We start from the raw sequence: 25152 nt of genomic DNA, 5'->3' as shown, positions 1-25152 counted from the left end.
TATAGCAGCTGAAGTTCACAGAAGAAATGCCATTTTCTGGTTTTATATCAAAATGCAAGCTCTCCTGAATTTGGTAGTACAGCAAACTAATAATATATTATTGGGAATTCATTTCTCAGATAAGCCTTCCCTAAAATAGCTAGACAGTTTGAGAGCTGAGAGTAGCTGGGAGATCAAGAATAGGGAAAGAAGAGTGTATGGGATAAAGGGCAAAGGAAGCACTGTGGACAGTTACTCGACACAAACCTAGCTTATGGTATATTTTTAACTGAAAAGGCCTGGGGTTTCACACATTTTTGAGGCATCACACTTCACAAAGCGAATAAAGAAACACCGAATCATCCAATCTCCTCTCTGTTAGCTTGGCTAATGAAGAATCGAGTTTTGCGTGATACAAAGAAGAAAAAGTAGGGGGGAAGAAAGGTTAAAAAAAAAAAAAACACCTACCTGAACCGTTTGTTTGTTATCGCCTCTTAAAATACTGCAGGATGCACTGAGTTCAATATGGCCCTGGGGTTTTCTAATTACATCACTCTGTAGGAAAGGAAGAAAACCGAAGGTAAAGTGATTGATTACCTGTAACAGTAATAGTAAGAAATGCTTTGTATAATTAATTGCATTACAGGGAAGAAAATCAATCAGGAGTTGGATTTATAGTTGGAGGAATTCAGTTCTAAAGAGCAAGCGCTGCCCACTCACCGGAGATTTATAGTAGAGTAATTCGCCACCTTTAAGAACAAACCACCTCCTCTTCCAAGTCTTGACTTTGCCACTCATTTTTAATAAATAGCCAGATTTTTCCAGTGGTTCCTAAATCAAAAAGAAATTTTAAAAATTTAAGTTGCCTTTTGGAGGCTCAAACTGACAAGATTCATTAATATTTTATTTCTTTATTTTTTTAAACCTGATTCAATGTTTACATTTACATTTTTCCCGTTATCACTGGATGAGGAACAAGTTTTAGGGAGCTTCTGCTCTGGCTGCGAGTATTCTGTGTCTGTGGAGTAAGCATCTGGGGGAATGGCATAATCACTTTCAGAAGCCACTGAAGAGAGAGATACACCTAGACGAATAAAGAAATAAATGAAGTCAGTATTTAATAATCAGGTGGTCCAAATGCCAGCTATGAGTTTTCCTAAGGAATACAGCTGCTATTCCAAAATCATAAGCCTTCCTAGACTAGATTTACTCTCATACCTTTCGCCATAAAGAACTTTAAAAGCAGAAAACAGAACTAAAGGGTAAGGATTACCATGCAACCCCCCAAGGAAGTCAAAGGAACATAAATACGTTGGTATGATTACAAGCACAGCAAATTTTACACAAGCTGTGCAAAATATATACACATATATAAGATATATACAAGGATACTAAAGTATCTTTTATTAAGGATTAAAAACATGTATTTACATATTGATATATATATATAGGCAAACAAATGTTTGATTTTAATTTATCGAGATTTGTACAATCACATTTTATTTTTTAAAAAGATTTTATTTATTCATTTTGACAGAGAGAGAGAGAGAGAGAGTGAGCACAAGCAGGGGGAACAGGAGAAGGAGAAGCAGACTCCCCACCAGGGAGGGAGCCCGATGCAGGACTCAATCCCAGGACCCCAGGATCATGATCTGAGCCGAATGCAGACGCTTAATCTACTGGGCCACCCAGGTGCCCCTACAATCACATTTTAAACCACTTAGTTTTTGTAGTTACTTTAAAGGTACTTCACACCAAAAAGAACTTCATAATTTCAGTAGTATTTTTCCTATAAGTTGAATACTACCAGTTTATAAATTTTAAAATCTTTTTATAAAAGAGAAATAATAAGACTTAAAGATATAGGGGCGCCTGGGTGGCACAGCGGTTAAGCGTCTGCCTTCGGCTCAGGGCGTGATCCCGGCGTTACGGGATCGAGCCCCACATCAGGCTCCTCCGCTATGAGCCTGCTTCTTCCTCTCCCACTCGCCCTGCTTGTGTTCCCTCTCTCACTGGCTGTCTCTATCTCTGACGAATAAATAAAAAAAAAAAAAAAAAAAAAAAAGACTTAAAGATATAAACAGACTATTTCATTTGCTAGCAGCTACAAAGTAAAATTCAAGGGAACATTTTCACGATAATTCACTTGTCTTTTTTAGAAAATGACTTGCAAGTTGCAAGCCACATTTGCAGGGTCCCTACAATTGGAGATTTTCAATATAATAAAATCAAGGACTTATATCACTATCATTGCACTATCTGGCAATTTTAAAAAGTGTTTATTAACAATTAAGGACTTGGGGGTTCCATAGAACATGGTTTGAAAACCAACAGAGAACGCTGCATTAAAGGCTTTTGTAAAATACAGGCGTCATTTTGTGTGATTATGTCTCTCTGTCACCTCTACCTATGCCAAAATTTTCTTTAAAATCCACTAAAAATCATAGACATGCCCAAAGTAAATTTTTGTTGATTTTTACCTTAATATTAGATTAACCACCAGGTTTTTAGGTGTATTACTGCCACTTAGCAGAGTGATTATGTCTCTCTGTCACCTCTACCTATGCCAAAATTTTCTCTGTCACCTCTACCTATGCCAAAATTTTCTTTAAAATCCACTAAAAATCATAGACATGCCCAAAGTAAATTTTTGTTGATTTCCACCTTAATATCAGATTAACCACCAGGTTTTTAGGTGTATTACTGCCACTTAGCAGAGTAACAAATTTAGCCGAAATAAGACTATCCCATAAGTTATCCAAAATGCCACATACTAACTATAAAAGAGAAACCTTGTTTTGGCCCAATTATTCCCATAATAAAGTGATCTCTCTCTTACAGATAAGAGAAGGTTAAAAAAAAAAAAGATCATACGGCTTGGGGTAGAATCACAGAAAGAAGTAAGAAGAGAATTAGGACCAGAATATAAGCATCTTAGCCCTGGATAACTCTCTTTTCACTTTGGTTCAAAGCAAATACGGTTATTGTTTTAAAAAGTCCTATTATGGAGATAAAATTCCTATTAAATAGCCTGAATTACATGGAGTTGTCTTGTACGCCTGAGACCTTCCCTCACCTCGTTTCATGGCTCTGGGGCTGCCTGGTCCGCTCCGACTGCGCGTGTCCGACTCTGAAGTCCGGGAGCTGGATCTGGAACTATCTTCTTCCTCTGACCCAGAGGAGTCATCCAGGAACGGGCTGCTGCTTATTTGCGTTGCCTTCTAAAGAAAAGCACAACAGCCTATATGTGTCCATCTCTAAAGTCACCTCACTTTTGGAGTTGATCCCAGGGGCTCCATGCCAGGATCTGGAGACCATGACCTGAGCCGAAGGCAGATGCTTAACCAACTGAACCACCCAGGCGCCCCTCACCTCTCTTTTTAGATATGAAATGTTTTACCAGAAGTCATGGAATAAAAAAACTTTTTTTTAAGGAATACAAGAATAGGAGGCGCCTGGGTGGCTCAGTCATTAAGCGTCTGCCTTCAGCTCAGGGCGTGATCCCGGAGTCCTGGGATCGAGCCCCACATCAGGCTCCTCCGCTGGGAGCCTGCTTCTTCCTCTCCCACTCCCCCTGCCTGTGTTCCGTCTCTCGCTGGCTGTCTCTCTCTCTGTCAAATAAATAAATAAAATCTTTAAAAAAAAAAAAAAGGAATACAAGAATATACTTGGGCATTATCGAAGTCATGTTGTTAAATCCCAAATGCTCATTAGCAAGGCATTTGTCAAATATAAGAGATTCCTGAAAACATAAGGCCATTAATACTTGACAATACTTATTTTAATTAAGTACTTCAAGCAAGGGAGGGGAACCCTGGCAGTGACAGAAAAATCTTTCCAAATTAGGAATCTTTGCTACATCATTAATAGTGATATTTCTTTTAAACATTTAACCACCATAGAGGGGGTGGAAAAGCACATGGGGTATAACAAAAATGCGCCCAGACTTCTAACACTCTGAGAAGCATAAACATCTTCCCTAGAACTTTCCATTTCTTCTCTTTTTATGATATATTAGTGTGAACGTCTATAACTCCCTATAAGGGAGAGTCTGTGTAAATGTCAAGAATGGAATCTGGAGCTTGAATAGTTTTCTCGATTCCCCATGAAGACAGCCGCGTGCTTAGCAGTAACAGTAATGACTCACCCCCTTCAAAGTTGTATACACCGGGGCTGTGATATTCTTGTATATCAGAGAGGTATAGAGTCCTGATGTGGTATAGGACAGCAGAGCAACGGAATCTGAAACAGAAACCGAAGGGATTTAAAGAAAAAAAAACCTTCTCTCTAGCACTTAGGTCTATTTCTTATGGATGTGAGCCGGCAAAATTTCCAATTAAAGAGAAGTTGGATTAACACACATGACTGTTCTATCATCTACGGAAGAAGGACACACTCTCTTCCACGGCTCACATGTGCTACTTCCGCAACCAGACTGTAAGTTCTCTGAGAGTAAGGATCATAGCTTTTACTTCTTTGGTAGGCATGACTCTCCAGCTCAGGCTGGGCAGAAACAGCACAAGCTCCTGCTGATTCAGCGAGCACTACCCTCTGAAGATATTCTCCGATTCTTCCTAGCCCTATTAGTGATACGGCATGCTTAAGACTTTATCAGGTGAACCTCATGCTGAAAGCTGAGAATCTAATTTCCTGAATGGTAAGAACAGAAGATTGCTTAGAAGAAACAGAACATCAATGGTTGCCTCTAAGGTTTGGATTAGTGTGGGATAGGGAGGGGGTTAGGAGAAGGAACCACAGGAAAATTTCTCTTTTTATTCCAGACAGTTTGTTGTTTGGTTTTACTTTCTATAACAGGGATGCATTTGCTTCTTCAAAATTTCCTTGAAGAAAGAAAGAAGGAATGTGTTTTAAACTCTGGAAAAAGGGACACAGAGACTGATATTTTTGCAGTTTGAAGCAGCTGAAACTCCACAGCTTCTTGTAAAAACAAAAAGAGGTACTTTCTACATCAGAGTTGAACATAGATGGATGTGCCCTTTTCTTGGGTAACAATGAATTTCAACTTTAAAATGTAAATTGGCAACCTCAGAAATCATCTTCTGAAAGTCTTACATAATACTATCTATTCCAACGACTTCAGACATTTAGGGAGTTGTTGGCTAGTGAAATGGCAATACAAAATGACTTATTTTTTTAAACATGTTTTATTGTAGTAAGAAATATATAACATAAAATTTACCACCTTAACCATTTCTAAGTGTGCAGTTCAGTTAGTGTTAATTATACGCACACTGTTGTGAATCAGGTCTCGAGAACTCTTTTATCTTGCAAATCTGAAGCTCACCCATTAACCAAGGACTCCTCCTCACCCCCACCACCCAGCCCCTAGTCACCACCATTCCACTTTCAGTTTCTATGAATTTGACCTCATAGAAGTGGAACCGTACAGTATGTATCTGTTCATGACTGGCTTATTTCCTTTAGCATTACAACGTCTATGTTCATCCACATTGTAGCATGCAAAATCACTTACTTTTATTAACATTCTCCATATTGAAGGCCTCAGACATTCGAATACCTGATTTGGCTACAGCATAAATCCTGCTCTCCTAATGTAAAAGAGAGATTTAAGCTGGATATTTAAAGCAAAGAAACGATTACTTCCAATACACATGTTTTTCATTTGTTCTTCATTTAATATATACCAGAGCGGAGCATTATTATAAAACTGTCATCAGTGCCAACTCAAATATGCCACCGTGAACAGCACTGCAGACGTTTTCCATCCGTTAGTCATTCCATTATGTATCTTTGTTCCCAAGTTTTTGCTTGTTATTTTCAGTTCTTTTGAAGAGATAGGAAAAAAGTAAGAGAAAACTTACTCATAATCACTGACTACACGTAAATACCACTTTTGGTATTCTACCATTCTAGAACACGGTTAAAGGAAAAAAAAACCAGAAAACTTTGAATGGCTGTAACATGAGGTTAGAAACCATTCACAATCATTGACTACACATAAATATTACCTTTTATATCCTACTATTCTAGAATATGGTGAAAGAAAGAAAAATCCGGAAGTCAGAAGTCACAGCTAGAGTAGCATTAAGTGCTATTATCTCCTTATTTTAATGTACATTTTAATGAAGTAGAAGGAACACCCAAGGTCAAATAAAAAATGAATTTGGGAATGGCACCAGAATTTTTAATATTATCTTATTCCAAAAGCACGTTATTTTCCTTTCTCTTCTTTGAGAGAAATCTCTGAAATGGGTACTGGAAAGGTTATTAGCCCTGCCCTCTGTCAGAAAACGGATTCCAGGTTGTTTTTAAGGCATAAGCACCATGTCCTGAATTCTGCATCTAACCTGGACACGGTCGCTGGGACCAGGGCATAGCAGGCGTCTAAGGCAGTCCTCTTCAGGACTGTGCCAGCCAGTGGCCTGCTAGGTAACGGGCATGAGATCCCTAACTGTCTGAGACACTGGTTTGGAGAGTGGCTGAGTGAACGAATCAGATGCGGTTTTTTTTGAGAACGTGATTGTGAGATACGCACACAGAGACGACCAGCAGGGTCGGTAGAACAGAAAGATGTAAACGCAGGGCAGTAAGCAGGAGATGGGAGGCAGCTGCAAGCCCGACAGAGTGGAGGAGAGAGTTAGCAGTAGTGAGACAAGCAGAGTCATTGCAGACAGGAGAGGTCAAGCTAAGCCAGTGGTCCAGGCGGTGGGTGTCACCTTTTTCTAAGAAGTTGACTATTAGAGGTGCTGCTGAATCCTCACGTTTTCCCCACTACAATGACTACTGTATTTTGAAAGATATTCCAGTTCAGTAAGGATGGGCCATGCCTTCAAATAAACTCTTAAAAATCCTTAAAATAAACTTTCATAAATTGAGGTAACTGGAATACATCTCTTTTCCTTGAAACCTGGAAATACCTAACGAACACCAGAATAAAACCTCAAACTTGGCCAGCCTGCTAGAAGGCTTCTGAAAAGCACTACTACTTTTTTGGGATTGAATAGCTTCAGAAGACAAACTGAAGAGAGAAAGGCAAAAGAGTAGAAAAATGATTTGCCAAATAAAGCGAACTTGAAAAGCCTAACCTAAATCTCTGAAAATCTCAACATAATAAAAGAAGCAAAAACTTCAAGTCCTCACTGCCTAAAGGATAACATAATTGAAATTCCAGAGATTCACATGCCAATAATGTCTACTTTTTTGTGCTATCCAGAATTTAATAATGAACTACAGATGGTTTCATGTAGGCACTGCAAAGAAATGTTCTTTTGAAAGTAAATAAGACCAGAATTTAGAAGGTCTGAATTTACAGTAGGAAACGCGGCTGCCTTAATTTGCTTAAAATCATATTGGTCACTGAATAAAAAATAATAATCGCAGAACATGACCCCCAAACCCCAAAAATCCTGCAACCCAGATGCTTCCCTGGAGGCCAAAGGGACAAGAGAGTGGAGGAGAAAGTTAGCAGTAATGAGACAAGCAGAATCTTGGATGTTTGGTACAAACATATGTCAATATGTGAAGGAAAAGTTAAATCTATACGAGACAGATAATTTCAGTTTGTTTCAAATATAAGAATAACTTCAAATCTAGTGATATAGGTATTTCTATAAAGAATCACACAATGATGGGTTAACTATCGTATTAATGGTCAGTGTTTTCAATGGAAGAAATTTAAATCTACTCTAGATACACAGGAAGATGCTTTTGGTTAAGGCAATGGATTTATAAGCGCATGAAGAGTAAAATTAAATTTCTCTTAAAGTAAATGATTAAATTCAAAAGCTGATGACCTCTAATAGAGTGAAGTGTCCTGGTTCCGAATTTGCCCAAAGTATTAAACAAGTAGGAGGAACCCTTCTTCCCCACCCCTGATGTTTCCTTGCATGGGGAGGGAACTCCAGTAACATTCCGGATCCCTCTCCAACCATTCATTTCTCTCCCCCAAGGAGGAGGAATGGCTTAATACGACTGGAAGGCTTAGAAGGGAAAACTGGACGGGCACCTGTCTCCTTTCTCTTGAGAAGTAATGGCTCAGGAAACACCGTTTGTTCTTTCTCTGGGCTGTAAGCTCCTTTGGAGGGGTAAGCCTCTCCTGAGGAAGCCTCTGGAGGCCCAGTGCTACCTGGGACTGGGTTTATAAATCAAGAGAATTCCAAGTTCAGTATCAGCAACCTCATCTGCCCATCAATTCTCTAAAATCAGCTTCTCAGTAAAAAAGGTAATATTTTGATCTCCCACCTGTCTTCACCTTTTCTTGTCTCTCAGTTGATTCACAACTAGTGGGAAAAGAGAAGGGGAAATGGTATTCTGAAAACTGAGACGTTTCGGAACAATCTGGATCCGAAAGGAAACAGGAAAACAAGTATAGTAAAACCTGAAAATGGGTGTTAAAAACCAGCATGCACGCGTTGCACACAGCAATACAGCAATATCATTTACCCAAGAGGGAAAGCGGTGCAGGGGCGGGGTGGGCGGTTTGCCGCACGCTGGCTTCTTGGCGGAGTCACAGGGCTCCTGGTCGTCGGAGCACGGGGATTCCAGGGAGTCATAGGAAAACAATCCATCGTCACAACTGGTGTCCATATTCTCTAAAATTTCTGTACTGTCGTCATCAACTAGATCGAGGTCCGTTTCCTGAGGTCTGAGCGGTCGTATCATGCTTATGGCATTTCTGTTTGTACCAAACATCCTATCGGAACTTAACTGTGGCTGGCTTACGTGCCTTTTAGCTAGTGCCACACTTATGCTGAACACGTTAGGAATCCTTAACTTTGGGGGCGGCAGGTTGGACAAAGGCACTAATTGTGTGCCTTTCCCAGGGAGTGAGTTAGGATGCTTGGGAGTCAGAGCTGGGGTCAAAATGGGGCTGGGGGTGTTGGTCTCACTCGACGACGATGAATAATCCAGTCTCTGAGACTGAAATTTTTTATTCAGTTCATCTGACGAGCTATCATGCTCCTTTTTACTTGATTCAGAGTTTCCCTTTACGAGAGGGCAATTCTGAGCTTTCCACTGTGCCTCCTGTTGCCAAGAATACAGCTTCTTGTGCTCTGGTCTCTTTATGCCAAAAGTCTCTTCTTCGAATATAGAACTGCTGTCATCAGACGCTGTCAGGTACGCCTCGCTGCCCATTCTGCTACACTGGACCCCTTCCTCTGACGTGTGACTGGAAAGAGTGGACGTGTACCTGCACGTGGACCTTCCTTTGCTCCCCTCTTCCTCATCAGAACTCCAGTCACTCCCTGGAGCCCCAGAGTTCTGGGATGTACCACCGTCTGTTGCAAAGCTTGGTCTTGTTTTCCGATTCTGTTCCGAGACACAAGGGGTTTGATGCAACGTTCTCTGACCCTGGTTGTTTTCTTGAATTTGGTTTTCGCCTGACTTTTCCGGAATTTCCATTTCTAGAAAAGTATACATCATATTGGCACGTTGCCTTTGATAATGTAATCTTTCTGTACATTTAGCTTTATGAAACTACATTGTAAAAACTGGAATTTTCATATGACTAAAGTTAATTTACATTACCCTTTTTTTAGTTGTATGTCTAGTTTAAACCCAACTTTGAAAACTGTAAGCTTTAAGATAAAATATGAGGCCTAACACTTCAATAGAAGAGATCGAAATTAAACTGCTTTTTACAAAGAAACATGTTGGGGAAAAGGAAACAGACAACGGTTTAAAAATGAAAGAAGCAACATGTGAAACAGGGCAGCTCTATCAAAGAAAGCAGCCACCAAAGGATACCACTAATTCTATTTTAAAGCAAAGCAAAACAGCCTTCTTTTTAAATTTCAAAATTATCATAAGAAATTTTAACATAATAAATATAAAGCTATAGTTTAAAAAAAAAAAAAAAACTTTGTTCCCAAGCTTCAATACATGAAATATGCAAAACCACGAAGAAACATAAACACAGAAAAGCCTTCCTCACTCTACTTTTGGTGTATTCATATCTCCAAATGTGTTTTTATATCAAGAATAATGTTCTTTAACAATGTCTTTCGATGTGGCTTATTTTTGTTTTTAATATACTTAATAGAATGTACCATCAGCTTCATAAACAGCGAACTAAACGTTTGTACAATTTATAAAGAGTACAAGAGAAATTTTTAAAACATAGATATGACCTTCATAAAGGAACTAGAGGCTCAACAAACAAACTCGATGATTTGGTATCAGGCAATTTGTTAATTTGCAAGTGGGTGAGAGCTTTGGGACAGGCAACCTCGGCTGTACCAAGCTATATTCAACTGACTATTAGAAAGTGGAAAGGAAATTAAAACAACTTTTCAAAAAAGAAAAAGAAAATTGCCAGTAACAGCATAAAAGCAAGTAGCAAAGGAGAATTCCGACTGGAAAAACATTATGCAGTTTTCAGGATTTCATAACCAAGTACAGAGACAGCTTTTAAGGCTATAGTTTTTCTCCTTTGGAGGAAGGAAGCGGGAGCTGAAAACAGAGACGATGCAAATTCAAGCCTTTCTAAAATATTTGGGCAGTCACACTACAGGTGGCAAAGCCAGCAGCTGCATAACAGCGCAAAATTTAAAGGGGCTTTAGGAATAAAAAAAAGCATAGAAATCTGCGCACAGGTCCAGGACTTAAACATCTATGCAAATATTTTCCTCTTTGAAGCAAAACGGAAAAGAGAAAATCAAAGCAAATATTTTCCTCTTTGAAGCAAAACGGGAAAGGGAAAATCAAAGCACTTACTAAATTGTCCCCTGGTGTTCTTTTTCTTTATAAGCTTGTTATGCCATATTTAATTTCGTATTTTAGAGCAGGTAATTTTTAAATATTGTAAGTAAATAATAAAAGTTCAGAGTTCTCATGTGAAACTCAGCGAAAACACGTACCTTGTGGGTACAACCGTGAACTTTTTAACTTTAAATATCACTGCTACCTACCGCAGGAAAAAGTATCAAGAGGGGAAAATCAGTCTCTTCTACGCATCCTTGTCAAAGACTCCCCAAAAAACCACACAAGATAACTTGTTACACAAATTAAAGGCCAGATTGCTCTTCAAAAATATTTTCATAAAACATCAACTTGTCAAGAAAAAAAAAACAAGGAAAATTAAGCTATATTTGGATGAATCCTTTTTAAAAAACGTCAGAGTAAATTCCTCTAGTCCATACATACCTTCTATGTCTTTTTCCTCAGTGAACTCGGGTTCTTTAGATGATATCTTGCTCATTTCCTCAGATTTTACTACTTGAGGAGGACTCCTTGCTCGGGATAAAAAGCACCCAAAGGTCAAACTGCTTAGGCGTTGGCCTTCTGGAAGCTTTGGTGTGGAGACAGTGGATGACTTCTTCCCTTGCACTTCTGCAAGATCATTAATCAAAATCAAGATCTGAATTTTTTATAACAGTTTATTAAACACAGAACCAAAGCATATAAAAATCTGGACAAATCACTCCTTATGCCAGAAAAAAGCCTGAATTATTTATGTTTAGTAATATAGACCCCTCAGTGTCTAGCATCACATGCTAACATTTAAATCTGTTTATATATTTTGAATGCTCTAAATATTTTTTAACCGTAGAGAGAATATCTAATCCCTTTAGAAGTAGTTCTTAAACAAAAACAAAACCACAAACAAATAAAAAGCAGATTGTAGATAAGGAAAGGGTTATAGTTTCTTGCAAAATCATGGTACTGGTAAATAGCAGTCAAGAACTGGTAAAATTTGATTGGGCAGTAATGCTACTACCGGTGAGGGAAGAGGGACTGAAGACCTGGTTGCCAAGACAACCAAAGGAAATTCAGATCATTGGGGCAAATATCACATGATCACTGTAATAACTTTTGCTATCTTAGTTTTCAGTTTGCTTCTCCCAAAAGAGCAGATGGAGGGGCTTGATCTATGATGACCACAACACGGAGGGCCTTCATCACTTCTTTAGAGAACAAAAAGGGAGGAGACAGTTTCCAGATAGAGAACTTAGATAGCTCAAGGAGTGATTAATCATAGGTTTAATCCACCTTCTAGGGGTTGTAACATCCCTGCTTGCAAGATTAAAAGCATGGAGAGAGGCGCATGGGTGGTGCAGTCAGTTAAGTGTCCAACTCTTATTTTGGCTCAGGTCATAATCTCAGAGTCCTGGGAACGAGCCCCACATCAGGGGGACTTAAGGAGTCTGCTTCAGATTCTCTCTCCCCTCTCCCTTTGCCCCCTCCACGCTCTCTCTCTCTCTAAAATAAATAAAATCTTCAAAAGCATAGAGATCCTAGTGATAGTAAGAAAAGTTGCCCCCCAAAATTAAATTCTTAATTAACTCTGGGAGAACACCAGAAGGATAAATTAAATAGCTGATAACTGAGTGGAACATAAGAAAAATATCTTTATATAGTATATTCTTTTAGGTGTATCTTTCTTTTATTATTTTCATGTTGATTATCTCCCACAGAACTAATCCACAGTATTTTAATAATCATAGATATGCACATATATTTTTAAAGTACTATATTATACCTACATAACTGTATCTATTCTTCTCCAGTCCAAGTCTAGGCTCCAAGGATTCATACCCCTTAGTCTGCAAGGCCTAACAGACTGCCAATGAGACTAGAATTGCAAGTTAAGAATATCAAATAAAATAACAGCCTTTTAAGAGCTGGGCTTAGTACGTTCAATCTATGTCAGTGATTCCATATGTAAATATGGAATTCCAGATCAACTATGTGGATACCAATTTCCCATCATATAGTTGGAGGAAGTGTGTGATACATGAACTACATACATTGGTCTTCATCCATGTTTCCGGGCACACAGCTCCTAAAACCCTTGGAATTTCCTAAGTGGTAAGAGCGATAAAAGTATCTTTTGTTTTCATAACAAGCTTTTCAACCACATCTGCGTTTACATTGATGAGGTGATTTTTGGAAAGCCCCTAGACAGCCTCAGGATGGGGGCTGGTTGCCAGGGGAACAAACCCTGTGATTAAGGATTGCAACTTCGGCCTCATCTCCACCCCGTCTACCTCTGACCTCAGGGGAGGGGAGAGTTGAAAACTGACTTAATCACCAATGACCAATGATTTAGTCAGTCAAGCCTACATAATGAAGTTTCCATAAAAACCCAAAAGGATGGGCTTCCAGGTCAGTGAATGTATGGAGGTGCTGGGAAGGTGGTGTGATTGGAGACAGCATGGAAGCTCTGTGCCCCTTCTCTATACCTCGCCCTCTGCGTCTCTTCCAACTTGGCTGCTCCTGAGTTATATCCTTTCTAATAAACCAGTAATCTAGTAAGTAAACTGTTTGCCTGAGTTCTGTGAGCTGCTCTAGCAGATTATCAAACCTGGGGAGGGTCATGGGAACCTCTGATTTACAGCCAGTGGGCCAGAAGCAGGGTTGAGAACTGATACTTACAATTGTGTTTGAAGTGGTGTATGGCGGGGCGGGGGAGGGGGTTAGTTTTGTGGAACCAAGCCTGTAACCTGTGGGATCTGACGCTAACTTCAAGTAGATGATGTCAGAATTGAGTTAAATTTGAAGGACAACCAGTCGGTGTCCTCTGGGAACTGGAGAATTGCTTTGTGTGGGGAAAATCTCACACACATCTGGTGTCAGAAGTATTGAGGGAAAAGGAAAACAGGAGCCTTTTCATTTACAAAATGACAGCAATAAGTATGAATATGCAGTAGACAAAATGCTTTCATATGTCTTAAAAATCAACAAACTCCCATGAAACCAGGAAGGCACTACTACCATTACCATTTTCTTGATGTAAAAAAAAAAAAATCCGCAATATAACACAGTTAAATCATAGGGCATTAAAGTTGACTTCGAAGTCCATGCACTTGCTATGGTGCCAGCATTTTGTGAACCCAGGGCTTTGTGGGAATGCCACAGCGGGCGTAAGAAGAGGCATGGGTAAAGCTCAGTCTACAGGGCCCTGGGCCCATCACCCAACACCCCTTTCACCTGTTTTATCTCTTGAGCTTCTACAGAAAAAGACGCTGTTTTAAAAAGGAGTTCTGTTCCTAAATAAGTTTGAAAACTACTTTAGTAGGCCAGGATCTAATAATCCTGTGGGTTCACCTTGTCTTCAGCTCAATGTGCCCTTGAGTGGTAAATCTCTATCTCTAACTCTACCACCCATCTTTAGGCTTTGATGCTGAAAAGAAAGAAAGTAACCCTAAGTACTGGAAAATGCAAAGAGTTTATTATTCATATTATAAAATTCTGCTGAAAATATTCAGGCTGTAAGAATTTCACTCACTATTGATCACCACAATACAAGTGAAGATAGAAAATAACTGATTTTTTAAAGCAAATACACCTGAAATTAAACTTTCAAATTAGTATTATCCTCTTTGGGTTATTTGCAATTGTCTAGCTGTGCTTCTAACATGTGACTATTTAAGTTAAAATCCATTCAAATTAAATAAAACGTAAAATTCAGTTTCTTTGTTGTGCTAGGCATATTTCAAGTGTTCAGTAGTAAAATTCTATCTAGCTTAATAAATCCAACTAGGCTATCTTAGTCAAAACACTCATACCTTGTAGTTTTGACTGTATGGTTCTTATCTCTTCGGTTTGGTTTTGGTTGATCAAACGAAGATTCTGATTTTCTAATTCCAGCTGAAATGACATAATGGTATCCTTTTACACAGGAATAACATTTCTAAAATGTACTAATAAATTATAATATTTCTAAATGTTAATACCTAATTACATGTAAGTAAAATACAAAAGAAATGATGAGCAAATATCAGATGAATTTATTAGCATAATTATCAACCTAGTTAATTATGGCTTTGATATTTATTTTTTCCAGACCTAAGAGTTTCAAATATTTTCACCCCAAGGCATTTTCATGCCTTTCCCACTGCAAAATTATTTTAAACCAAATTATTTCAGCATTTAATCTGCCACATAAACTAATGTGTACTTCTCAAGATACTAAACACATTAATTTTATGATATACACATATGCTCTATAATTACTTAAAATTAACCAATTAGAACTAAAATCAACTACTAGAATGAGGTTACTTATACTGTTTACTAGGAGTCTATCAATATTTTTAATTTTAGAAATACATTGGACATAAAAATGAAAGCTACCTATTTCCCGTTTACCAAAAGACAGCAGCACCACCAACTGATCAGAATTTTGTTTCATTCAAAATGATCAGATACTCTGATGACTTATCTAATCAAAGGAAGTAAAAGGTAAAGAAAAGGCAAAATATAGCAATAAATACCTCATTTAACTTAAGCGTTACCCATTCTTTGATCTTAGCCGCTTTCTCTTCTATTATTTTAGCTTCTTGTATCCTTATTTGTTTCTGAAATAATATAAGCAGTGTGTTTAGTTCAAACATAGGCTCACTGGCTTAGAAATGTTACATCATAAATATAAAGGACAAATCCACTTAAAACCTGTTTCCAAGTTAATACATCTACCTTCAAATCATCAAATAGAGTAAAAAATGAAAACCACTGTCCAGCAGACATAATAATAAACCACAAAGGCATATGCAAATACTACTAGTTTTAAAACTGTTAATTCTCTTTCTCTGAAAGATCATATACTGAAATCCAAGCACTGAATTTATCAATAAAATAAGCGAGCTCTGGAAATAATCTAGGGTTTATGACAGTAGGAGAGGGGTCAACCAGGTTAGGTACAGGAGAATCAGAATCTCTTCTGGAGCATGGTTCGTTTTCCCCTCAAATACAAGTTTTTATTTTTCACATATTTTATTTTATTTTTACACGCAAGTTTTTAAAGATCCAGAAAAAATGAAATAAAAAACTCTAGCTCACATTTACCAATCTTAAAATCTGGTTATGCTCACAAAACTATGAGAATGTGACTGTCATATAAATCACAGTGGGTGGGGGCTGGGGGATGGTGAAAAGTTGGAAACCACTGACCTAAAGAAATACTGATCCCCAGAGAAATGGGAAAAAAAATGCTGAAGATAAAAAACAATTTAGTATATTTAATAATTTCATAGTGGTCATACTTAAATGATGCTAAATGATGATTTAAGCAAATGACCTTAATGCAATTTTTTCCTACTAAAATTTTAAACTAAAAACTATACTTGATCTCAGTAAAGTGGTTTAAAAACAGTGTACACATTTTTAAACAGAAGGATTCACATCAAACATACCTTTAAAACACAATGTTCCATAAATATTTCTAACACCGTAAAAATATAAAGCAAAGATCTATTTCAAACATTTTGCAGACAGAAATGCCTGCTGATAACCAAGTGTTTTCAAGTTGAATACTACATTCAAACTCTGAAAAGTCTGAATGTTAAGGAGCACAGTCGCATCCAAAAAGTGTTAGAAATGGCCTTGGAATCACCCAGACTTAAAGAGAATGCCATTTTATTTGTACCTTTCACCAATAAATGTGATTGCGTTGACCAAAATAAGTGGATTCCTGACCCAAATTTAGAAGTGTAGGCTCTCTCTCTTTAACCTTTGTGATTATGCATAAATAAATGCATGTATTTAGACTGTGATGATAAAATGCTTCCTAACCTGTTCTTCAAGCTGCAGTTCCAAGTTTTGAATGATGTCATCTTTTTCTTGTATTAGGGTCTCTAGATCTTGACACTTTTTATACAGCCTTGTCTCTGATTCACTGGTTTGAATATTAGCTGCTTTTAATTTCTCTTCCATAACTTGTACCTAAATTCAGGGGTTAGAAAATTAATATTATGCACGTACTTAATTTATTATAGTACTGAATTTAGCATTTTACTTTCACATTAAATAGATTCCTAAAAGGTATCATCATAAAAATAAAATACTGAACAGCATGTTTTAGCAATTAAACAATCATAAAGTCTGAAGACTAATGTATTAACAATTATAAAGTCTGGAGACTATTTTGCCAAGTGGTGTTTACCTTTGAGGTACATAAGGGCACATAAGAGAGCCTCAGAATTTTGCTATCATATAAAGTAACGAACATGTTTACTAGAGCAATGATAATATGTGAAGCATTTCATGTGAGTATAGAATCAGAAAGTTTGCAGCCCTCATTTTTTCATATTTTAAATGAAGTAGGAATATAAAGTAAAGAAGGTGAGTAGTGAGAAAAGATCAGATTGGATGACCTGGTATAATAGCACATTTTGGGAGAAAAAAATTGAACTTAGGTGAAAAACAAACACATACACAATGGGAAGGAAAAGGAAAACAAAAGAACTTTAAAACCCCAAATGATGGAATCACAAAAAATAAAAAACTATGAGAATTAAGATATAGATAGGAGAGTATGTTCAGCGAGGGTTTATTGATTCATTCATTTAACAAACATTCAGTGAATAGTTGCCAAGTGCCAGGCCCTGGGAAAATATCAGTGAATAAAATGGACCCAAAATCTCTGTCCACAAAGAAATTACATTCTAGTGGGTAAGAGAGATCACAAATACAAGAAAGACGTAAAAATCATACAGTACGCTATACAAAGAGATAAAGGCAGTGGGAAAAAGTAGAGCAAGATAAAAGATAGTGGTGTGTGACCTGGGGTTGAGTGATGCTTTAATTTTAATATCTAAGATACACTGGCTCTGCGTGGGTCTTTTGCAAAACACATCTGGGCATATGAGGGAATGCGTGAGATGTTAACGATAGTAAGAAAGAAAATAAAGTACTGGGCATTGTATATTAAGATTTCTATTCCATATACTTCAAACAGGTAAGAATGTAATTTTTGTAATGTTTTAGATTGTAGGGGGCAAAGAAGAAAAATATGCAAAGCACTTGAGAAAGTAATGATAATTAAGATGAAAAATCTTAAACTGTTAAAAACACCTCTGAAAAATCATGATGAATCCACTTAAAGTTCAAAAATACTTGACTAATGAAGGTCTCTGGAAGGAGGGTGTTACGGTTAGTTTGGTTTTTTTAAACATGAATACAAGGTGTCATCTGTGGGTTCACCGTAGAAATGTAAATTCAAATCAGATGCCAAAGTGTCCTACTTAAATACCACCCAGATGTCTGAAAACTATAAAAATAAAAGGTAGATTCTAAAAGTAGGAGAAAAATCCTGCATTTCACTATCCAAATGAAAATTTTAAGTTATCTTAAGATTTATGTTTTTAACATAATATAGTGGGCTTTCTGCAGGAATGGCAGACCGAGAAGTCAAGGACAAAGGTCTACATCAGAAATGCTACCATGAAAAACAGCCAGAGGAGGACAGAGAGCTGAACAATAAATACGAAGCAAGGATCATTCTTAAGATGGCTCAGCCAGGTCCACACAGGACATTCTATAGCTGTGGAAGCAGAGAAACAAGGGCAGAGACCAAGTTCAAAATGGTAGTTCTTCAGGGACAGAGTAATAGATGACAGACCGGTAGGGGAGCAGAATGTGCCACCCCAAAATATGCCACTTCGGCATACTGATTATTCTGAATTCAAGTTACCTAAGACACAGCTGGTCTAAGAACATTCTGACCCTCTTCCGTCCCCCTGAAAGCTGGAAATAAATCCCGCTCCTGTACCAGGAGGGAAGAAGGCATTTGTGTCATCGGAGATAGGGAATTTAGGGCTGGGAAGGCTGTATAAACAAACCTCGTTACTTCTTCACTAATTTACTACCCCAAGCCCAAACCCCTTTGTCTTGTCAATTCTTCACAAATGTATTGTTTTCTTATCTAAAAGGTATAAAAGTTGCCTGCTGTCATCACTTCTTTGAGTCTCGTGTTTTTAATGGAGCTCCCAAATGTATGAAATTAAACTTGTTTTTCTCCTGTTAATCTATCTTATGCCAATTTAATTATTAGACAAGCCAAAGAACTTAGGAGGGAAGAAATTTTTCTGCCCTTACAAATCTCAAGGAAAGTAACTACAGAAGAATATAAATAAATATTACCAGATCTACATCTATAGTCTTCTTTTATTAAGTGGAGCAAGCCACCCTACAAACATTGGGCTGCCACATAAAATTGTCCTATTATTGCTTAGGAAAGGTCTACAGTTCTAGAAAACTATGATTTGGGAGTACTCTTTCTTTTTTTCTTTCTTTCTTTTTTTTTTTTTAGATTTTATATATTTATTTGAGAGAGAGAGCAAGACAGAGAGTATGGGGGAGGGGAGCAAAGGGAGAGAGAGAGAGGCAGACTCTATGCCAAGCAGGGAGCCCGATAGGGGACTCAATCCTAGGACCCGGGGATCATGACCAGAGCCAAAGGCAGACATTTAACCTACTGAGCCAGCCAGGTGCCGCTGATTTGGGAGTACTCTTATCCCCTGAAAAATATGTTCCATTTAAAAGGTGTTCTCATTTTACGAATGGATGCGACAGTCAGAGCTCCTTGGATGCAACTTTGCCATGTCCGACTGTGAAATTTGATCATTACTTTCAGCTCAACAAAACCTTCCCACGCAAGAAAATTACTGGCAACAATGGCAATATCTCTTAGGGAGAGAGATCACAAAGTAGTTACAGGCGATCTACTTGCCAACTGGTCCTCTTAGGACCAAGTTCCACAGGATCCACCAGCCTTCCTTCGTAATATGTATGAATAATATGTCTACAGAAAAGATAAGAGCCTACAGTAAAACCAAGCAGCCTTTAAAAATATCTCACTACAAGTACACAGAAAGCAGCCCAGTTCTTTCTCCAGTCATTTAACCTGAACCATATAAGAATTTCAACTACTCAGAGACTGACGAATAATAAACATCTACGAATTCAAATTGCTCATTAAAGAAACTCTTGCAATTACCTATGTATGGATATCCTCTGGTGAAGAATGCTTTGCACTTTTAGACTACCTTTCGCCTTTTCTTCTAGGAGAGCCTCTGGTTGCATCCATGCACCTCCGCCATTTCCCCAAAACCTTTATTGCTTCTGAGGCCCCTAAGCTATTCCGTAGTAAAGGATTAACTCAGCAGACTTGGGGTGCTCAAACCCTGCATATTCCCAAAAAAGAACTGGCATTTGCCTCGCTCCTGGAAAAAAATAACCTCTGAGCCCTTGTAATATTCTGCCTGATAAGACTCTATATACTTGAGATATTGGGCCACACCAGATAGTTAATGCCAATAATGTGATTTATGGTGAATGCCTCTTTTTTTTTTCATTCACCTTGGTTCCTGGGCCACATTGTATCAGTTTGACCTGTGCAAGGTTGGAGACTGAGTAGCTAAGGTCAGTCACACATGCATTCCATGCCTACAAGACTGACATCACCACCCCCATGCCACCACTGCCCGCCTGCCCCCGGCCAAAAAAAATTCTGGACACCAAGGCTCAGGTGAACTTCCCTAATCGGCAATACTTTGTAGCTTGTCACATATCGTTGATGGGAGAATTAAGCGCCTCCCTGTGTAACTCCAGTGCAAGAGGACAACTGGAAGCTCATACCTGGTTTCTCCTGGACTCTGCTCTATGTGCATTTTTCCTTTGCTGATTTTAATTGTATCCTTTCACTGTAATAAACCATAACTGTGAGTATAACAGCTTTTCTGAGTTCTGTGAGTCCTTCTGGGGAATCATCAAACCTTGAGGGTGGTCTTGGGGACTCTGACACAACTCCCACTGCTGTTTTCCATTTTCTTGCTCACACTCATCCCATTTCTAACTTCATCCTTCCCTACCTCACTACAGGTAATTAAGATGTGACTGCATTTTCAAGGAGGGGAGTTTGAAAGTTTCTATTTCTATATATGTTGCAATGGCATGACAAAAATACCTGATCATTCCAAAATAGAAGGAAGAAAGGAATTATAAGGGTATTTTGAATCTCAGACCACTTACCAGTTATTTAAAATTTACTGCCAATTAATTAATTATTCTATCACATCTTAAACACAATTATTTTGGAAACAGTGCTCCAGAATTTATGCAATAAGGCCAGAACCATTCTCACTGAAGGTGAAAACGAATAGCACTGGATAAAGTACACTTCCCTGCAATGAAGTAAATCATCACAAGGTCCTGGGTAATAGCGTGACTGAGTAGTTGTCACTTATTAAGAACCACAAATGACTTGGAATCTAAGAACCAACTTCACAGAGAGGCAGATTAGTCCACATATGAGAATGGTCAGAGAGAACTTTAAAATCCAAGTCCTACCAAGTCTGCATCAAACTCAGGCAAGGGATTGAGGCCAGAAGGACAGAATGAAAACACAGATTTCTATAGGGGAGATTATTGTACCTCTTTTTGGTTAGCATAAAATAAAGATTTTATTTATTTATTTATTTGTGAGAGAGAGTGAGAGAGCATGTGCACAATCGGGGGAGCGGCAGGCAGAGGGCGAAGCAGGCTCCCTGCTGAGCAAGGAGCCTGATGCGGGGCTCGATCCCAGGACGCTGGGATCATGACCTGAGCCGAGGGCAGACGCTTAACTGACTGAGTCACCCAAGTGTCCCTGGTTAGCATAAATTAGTGTAATAGATTGGAATATACACCTAACCAGATACTTGAGAATAAATCCCGTGTATCAGTATCTCCCACATGTGCGATTTGCTATTTTTCTATCTCACAGGAATACTCAATAAGTAATATGGGATTGATGCGCACATACTGCTTTCCAAACTTTGGACAAATGCAATAAACATGTACTACAGCATTAAGTATAATGATTGCCAAGATTTCTCTGGAAAATGTATGATTTCTTTTCTACAGCCAACTTATTTAATGGTTGCACAGGTAAGATAATGCCACTCATTAAAAACAAGGGGAAAAATGAAGAAAGCTAAAGTGCAGAGTTGAGTTAGTTTCAGCTGACTACTGATTTTAATGGCAAAATGCTCTTTTTTGGTTAATATAAATACAGTTTAAGTATTAGGATATAAGTCTATGACAGGAGAAGCTGAATTTAAGGGACATAAATGGCAGATAGGGCACAGTCCCATGGAAACTGTTGAAGATAGCAAAGGATGTGGTTACTCTATGTTAAGAACATTTACTTAGTCATGTGAAGGCCAAAACAAGGTAATATAATCGGTACATGAGAATTCATTTGCTCTCTTTATATTTCCTGTAAACCTTTAGAATCAACATGTATGTAATACAGTGAATAATATGTAATGTATAATATATAATGTATAATATAATATACTGTGTAATGTATAATATAATAATGTATAAAATATAATGTATAACATATAATGTATAATATGTATCATACACAATAATATAATACATAATGTAATATAATGTATCATTATGTAAGGAAAGAATCCCTTCTGGGGCATAACGAATAAATTTAAAGTGTTGTGACAGAAACAAATACCGATTTGCTAAATTATATAGAAATTTGGGGAGATTTGCAATTCTCACTCACTCTTTACGGGAGGGGAGGTTTGATTTAAGGCCATTTAGCCAATCATGGTATCTTTTTGCTTTAAAATGTAGCACATAGAATTAAATAATTTTATACCTGATATCCTCAAAGGACAACCTCAAATCAGAAATTCTTCCTATTAGCTTATCAAGATCAATGGCTGGGCCCTAATGGCTACAAACGGTCATGGCTTGCTTCCTTTAAATTGGGAATGGGGATTCTTTTTTTGCTCTTAAGATCTAGTGAATCACAGAAGAAAACCCTGAAAATCACAAATAAGAAAGACATACTAATTTGATTTTCAGAGCTAAACATATGTGTTGCATATATAAATTAAGAATTTTAATTTAAGAAAAGGCAAAACAAAACCATCCTTGTTTCTTTCTTTCTTTCCTATACTATGAGGCATTAAAGGAAAGAAAGAAAGGGAAGGGAAAGGTAGGGAAGAACAGAGAGAGATAACCATGGGTATAGAGGTAAAGAGAGATGTCACGGGGAAAGGCCAGAGTCAGAAAAGGAAAGATAAAGAGAGAGATAAGAAAGAGAGGTAGACAAACTGCTGAACGTGTGCTGCCAGGTGTGGGACTAAACAGGGACATACACACAGAGCCCATAATAGACAAAGACAAAGACATTAGTATAGAATGGCAAAGAGGGACAGAAACACGGGAGTCTTTCATAGAATGTAAGTGACCTTTAATGAGGTTACTGTTAATTATTGGATTTTTATAGCTACAAATAGAAATGTAACTATTTGGTCTTACCAGCTAAAGAATATTAAAAAACCAAGCACGGCATAGATCTTCATCATTACTACTCGAACCTCTAGCAATACCTAAATTTGAGGTTTTAATTACTGGTGTGATCATGGTACTATAGTCATGATTTTTAAATCTTTATTTTCAGATTAGTTACTGAAATACTCATGGGTTAAATGATATGATGTCTAGCATTTGTTTCAAAATAACCTGGTGTGAGAGTGGAGAAGAATAAAGTGGATGGAGGTACTGATTAACCTTGAGTTGACTAATTGTTAAAGCTGGTGATGGGGGTTCATTATGCCATTTTCTCTACTCTTGTACAGGTTGAAATTTGGCATAATAAAATTTTAGGAATTTCTTTTAAGTATAATTAAGAAAATCAAGGATTAGGTTAGATTGGGTTTGTTTGGAAATTTATCAGGCCACTAAATCAATCTACTGTATAAGATTAAATCTTTTAGGTGAAAACAAGATTTGGTAGTACTTAAGTTGAAGAGAAGAAACACGACAAATGTAGAGCAAGTATAAGAAATTTAATACACATTTCCTTGAAAAAATGATAATTTTGAAAATCCTGACTTGCCTGAATCTGACAAAGATCTTTTCATAAAATGTGAAAGCTATGGAGTGAGGCTCATTAGACAAATTTTAAGGTTGGTGGGCTCATCCAAAACACTCATTTTAATGTTGGCAAGGCCCAGACTGAGTCAAGTGATATATCAAAGCTTTGACTTTTCTCCCACATGCCTATTAATACTAAGAATAAGTTTTTGTATATAGTTTTCCTGATATAACTCTAAGCATTTTTCTGTATTAGTATGTCTTTTGTAATAATGACTTTTAATGGTTGTTTAATATTTCATGGAATGAATATAGTTCACTTATTCATTCTCTTATAATACGGCATTCATATTATTTTCAACTCTTTATTTCTATGAAAGGCACTGCTATGAACATATTTATATTTAAAACATCATTATGGTTAGGATTGCCATAAAAATCATATTTGATTTTTTCAGAAGATAAAACCTTCTAATGGAAGCATTTTCATCTTTTTGAAATCTGTTAAGGGGCAAAATAAAGTTAGATTCTCCATTTTCTCTATGGATCCAGCTCACAGAACAGTCAAAGTGATAGGATGTAGAGAAGGGCTGAAGACTATTTTGAGGATTGTTTTGGGCAAAACAAGGTCTGTATTGGTAGAGAGAGGGAAAAAGAAGTTTTTTTGATTTTATTTATTTATTTGAGAGTGAGAGAGAGAGAAAGAGATAGTATGAGTGGGGGCAGGGGCAGAGGGAGAGGGCAAAGCAGGCTCCTCTCCAAGGGTGGAGTCCCTCTCTGGCTTGATCCCAGGACCCTGAGATCATGACCTGAGCCGGTCAGACCCTTAACCGACTGAGCCACCCGGGCACCTGAAAAAAAATTTTTTTAGGTAGAATTATACTCTACCTGTTGAAAAGCTTTTTCTGCTTGACGTTCAGCATCAATAACTTGTCTCTCAAGCTGTTGCATCTGTAAAGTGAGGAAAGACAGAGAAAATATAAAAGTTCATATTTCACTTATGAAAATGACTTAAAAATCTTGCAATGCCATCAAATTCTTTCAGGATATTTGAAGTAGTTTAATGGATATGAATTACATACAATTTATCCAATTTATCGCATTAAAGGGTCTTTCAGTGCATGTTTAAAAACTGATCAAATAATATACCAAAAGTTTCATACTTTTAGTACAATGTAATATGTACTACATGAGTACTCATCCATAGGATTTTCTTCATTGAACCATAAATTACTGGTCAACACATATGAAGAACAGTAATTTAAATCTAAGAGAATAGTAAGACCTCAAATGTCATATTTGATTAATTGATCAAAAAGTCCCAATGATATCAGAAAGTGATGTATTCTCATAAGCTCCATAGGTGGTATATTTAAATCAAATCCCTGGGTAGTTTTAATTCATATTACACACTGTAGTAGAGCACAGAAGAGACTGATTTAACACACACATGCACGTCCACGAACGCGCAGGGCACAAAGAACCAAAAAATATCTCGTGTTTTTTTTTTTTTTTTTAAGTTCTGTAGAGAATAAAAAGTTCGGAGATTTAAAGTAAAATACTAAAATGACGATTATAGGT

At 37.5% G+C, this 25152-nt stretch overlaps 1 protein-coding gene across 3 annotated transcripts in view; it reads right to left on the bottom strand.

The window, feature by feature from the left end:
* The window catches only part of PLEKHH2 (pleckstrin homology, MyTH4 and FERM domain containing H2), a 102770-nt gene that overhangs the window by 52817 nt on the left and 24801 nt on the right, over positions 1-25152 (bottom strand). For 2 of the 3 annotated variants that reach the window (XM_026486918.4, XM_026486943.4), the window contains exons 3-14: positions 24460-24522; positions 16477-16626; positions 15180-15263; positions 14472-14553; positions 11107-11292; positions 8404-9365; positions 5474-5549; positions 4127-4221; positions 3056-3200; positions 921-1063; positions 700-810; positions 448-534 (exon numbers count right to left, since the gene is read on the bottom strand). In XM_026486918.4, coding sequence (XP_026342703.2) covers positions 448-534; positions 700-810; positions 921-1063; positions 3056-3200; positions 4127-4221; positions 5474-5549; positions 8404-9365; positions 11107-11292; positions 14472-14553; positions 15180-15263; positions 16477-16626; positions 24460-24522 — 2184 coding nt within the window. The remainder of the gene's footprint in view (positions 1-447; positions 535-699; positions 811-920; positions 1064-3055; positions 3201-4126; positions 4222-5473; positions 5550-8403; positions 9366-11106; positions 11293-14471; positions 14554-15179; positions 15264-16476; positions 16627-24459; positions 24523-25152) is intronic. The other variant, XM_026486933.4, reaches the window with a different exon arrangement.

The sequence above is a fragment of the Ursus arctos genome, unplaced genomic scaffold, assembly GCF_023065955.2.
Source record: "Ursus arctos isolate Adak ecotype North America unplaced genomic scaffold, UrsArc2.0 scaffold_8, whole genome shotgun sequence".
Lineage (NCBI taxonomy): Eukaryota > Metazoa > Chordata > Mammalia > Carnivora > Ursidae > Ursus > Ursus arctos.
Note: the sequence above shows the minus strand (reverse complement) of the source record. Positions and strands in the feature narration are given on the sequence as shown.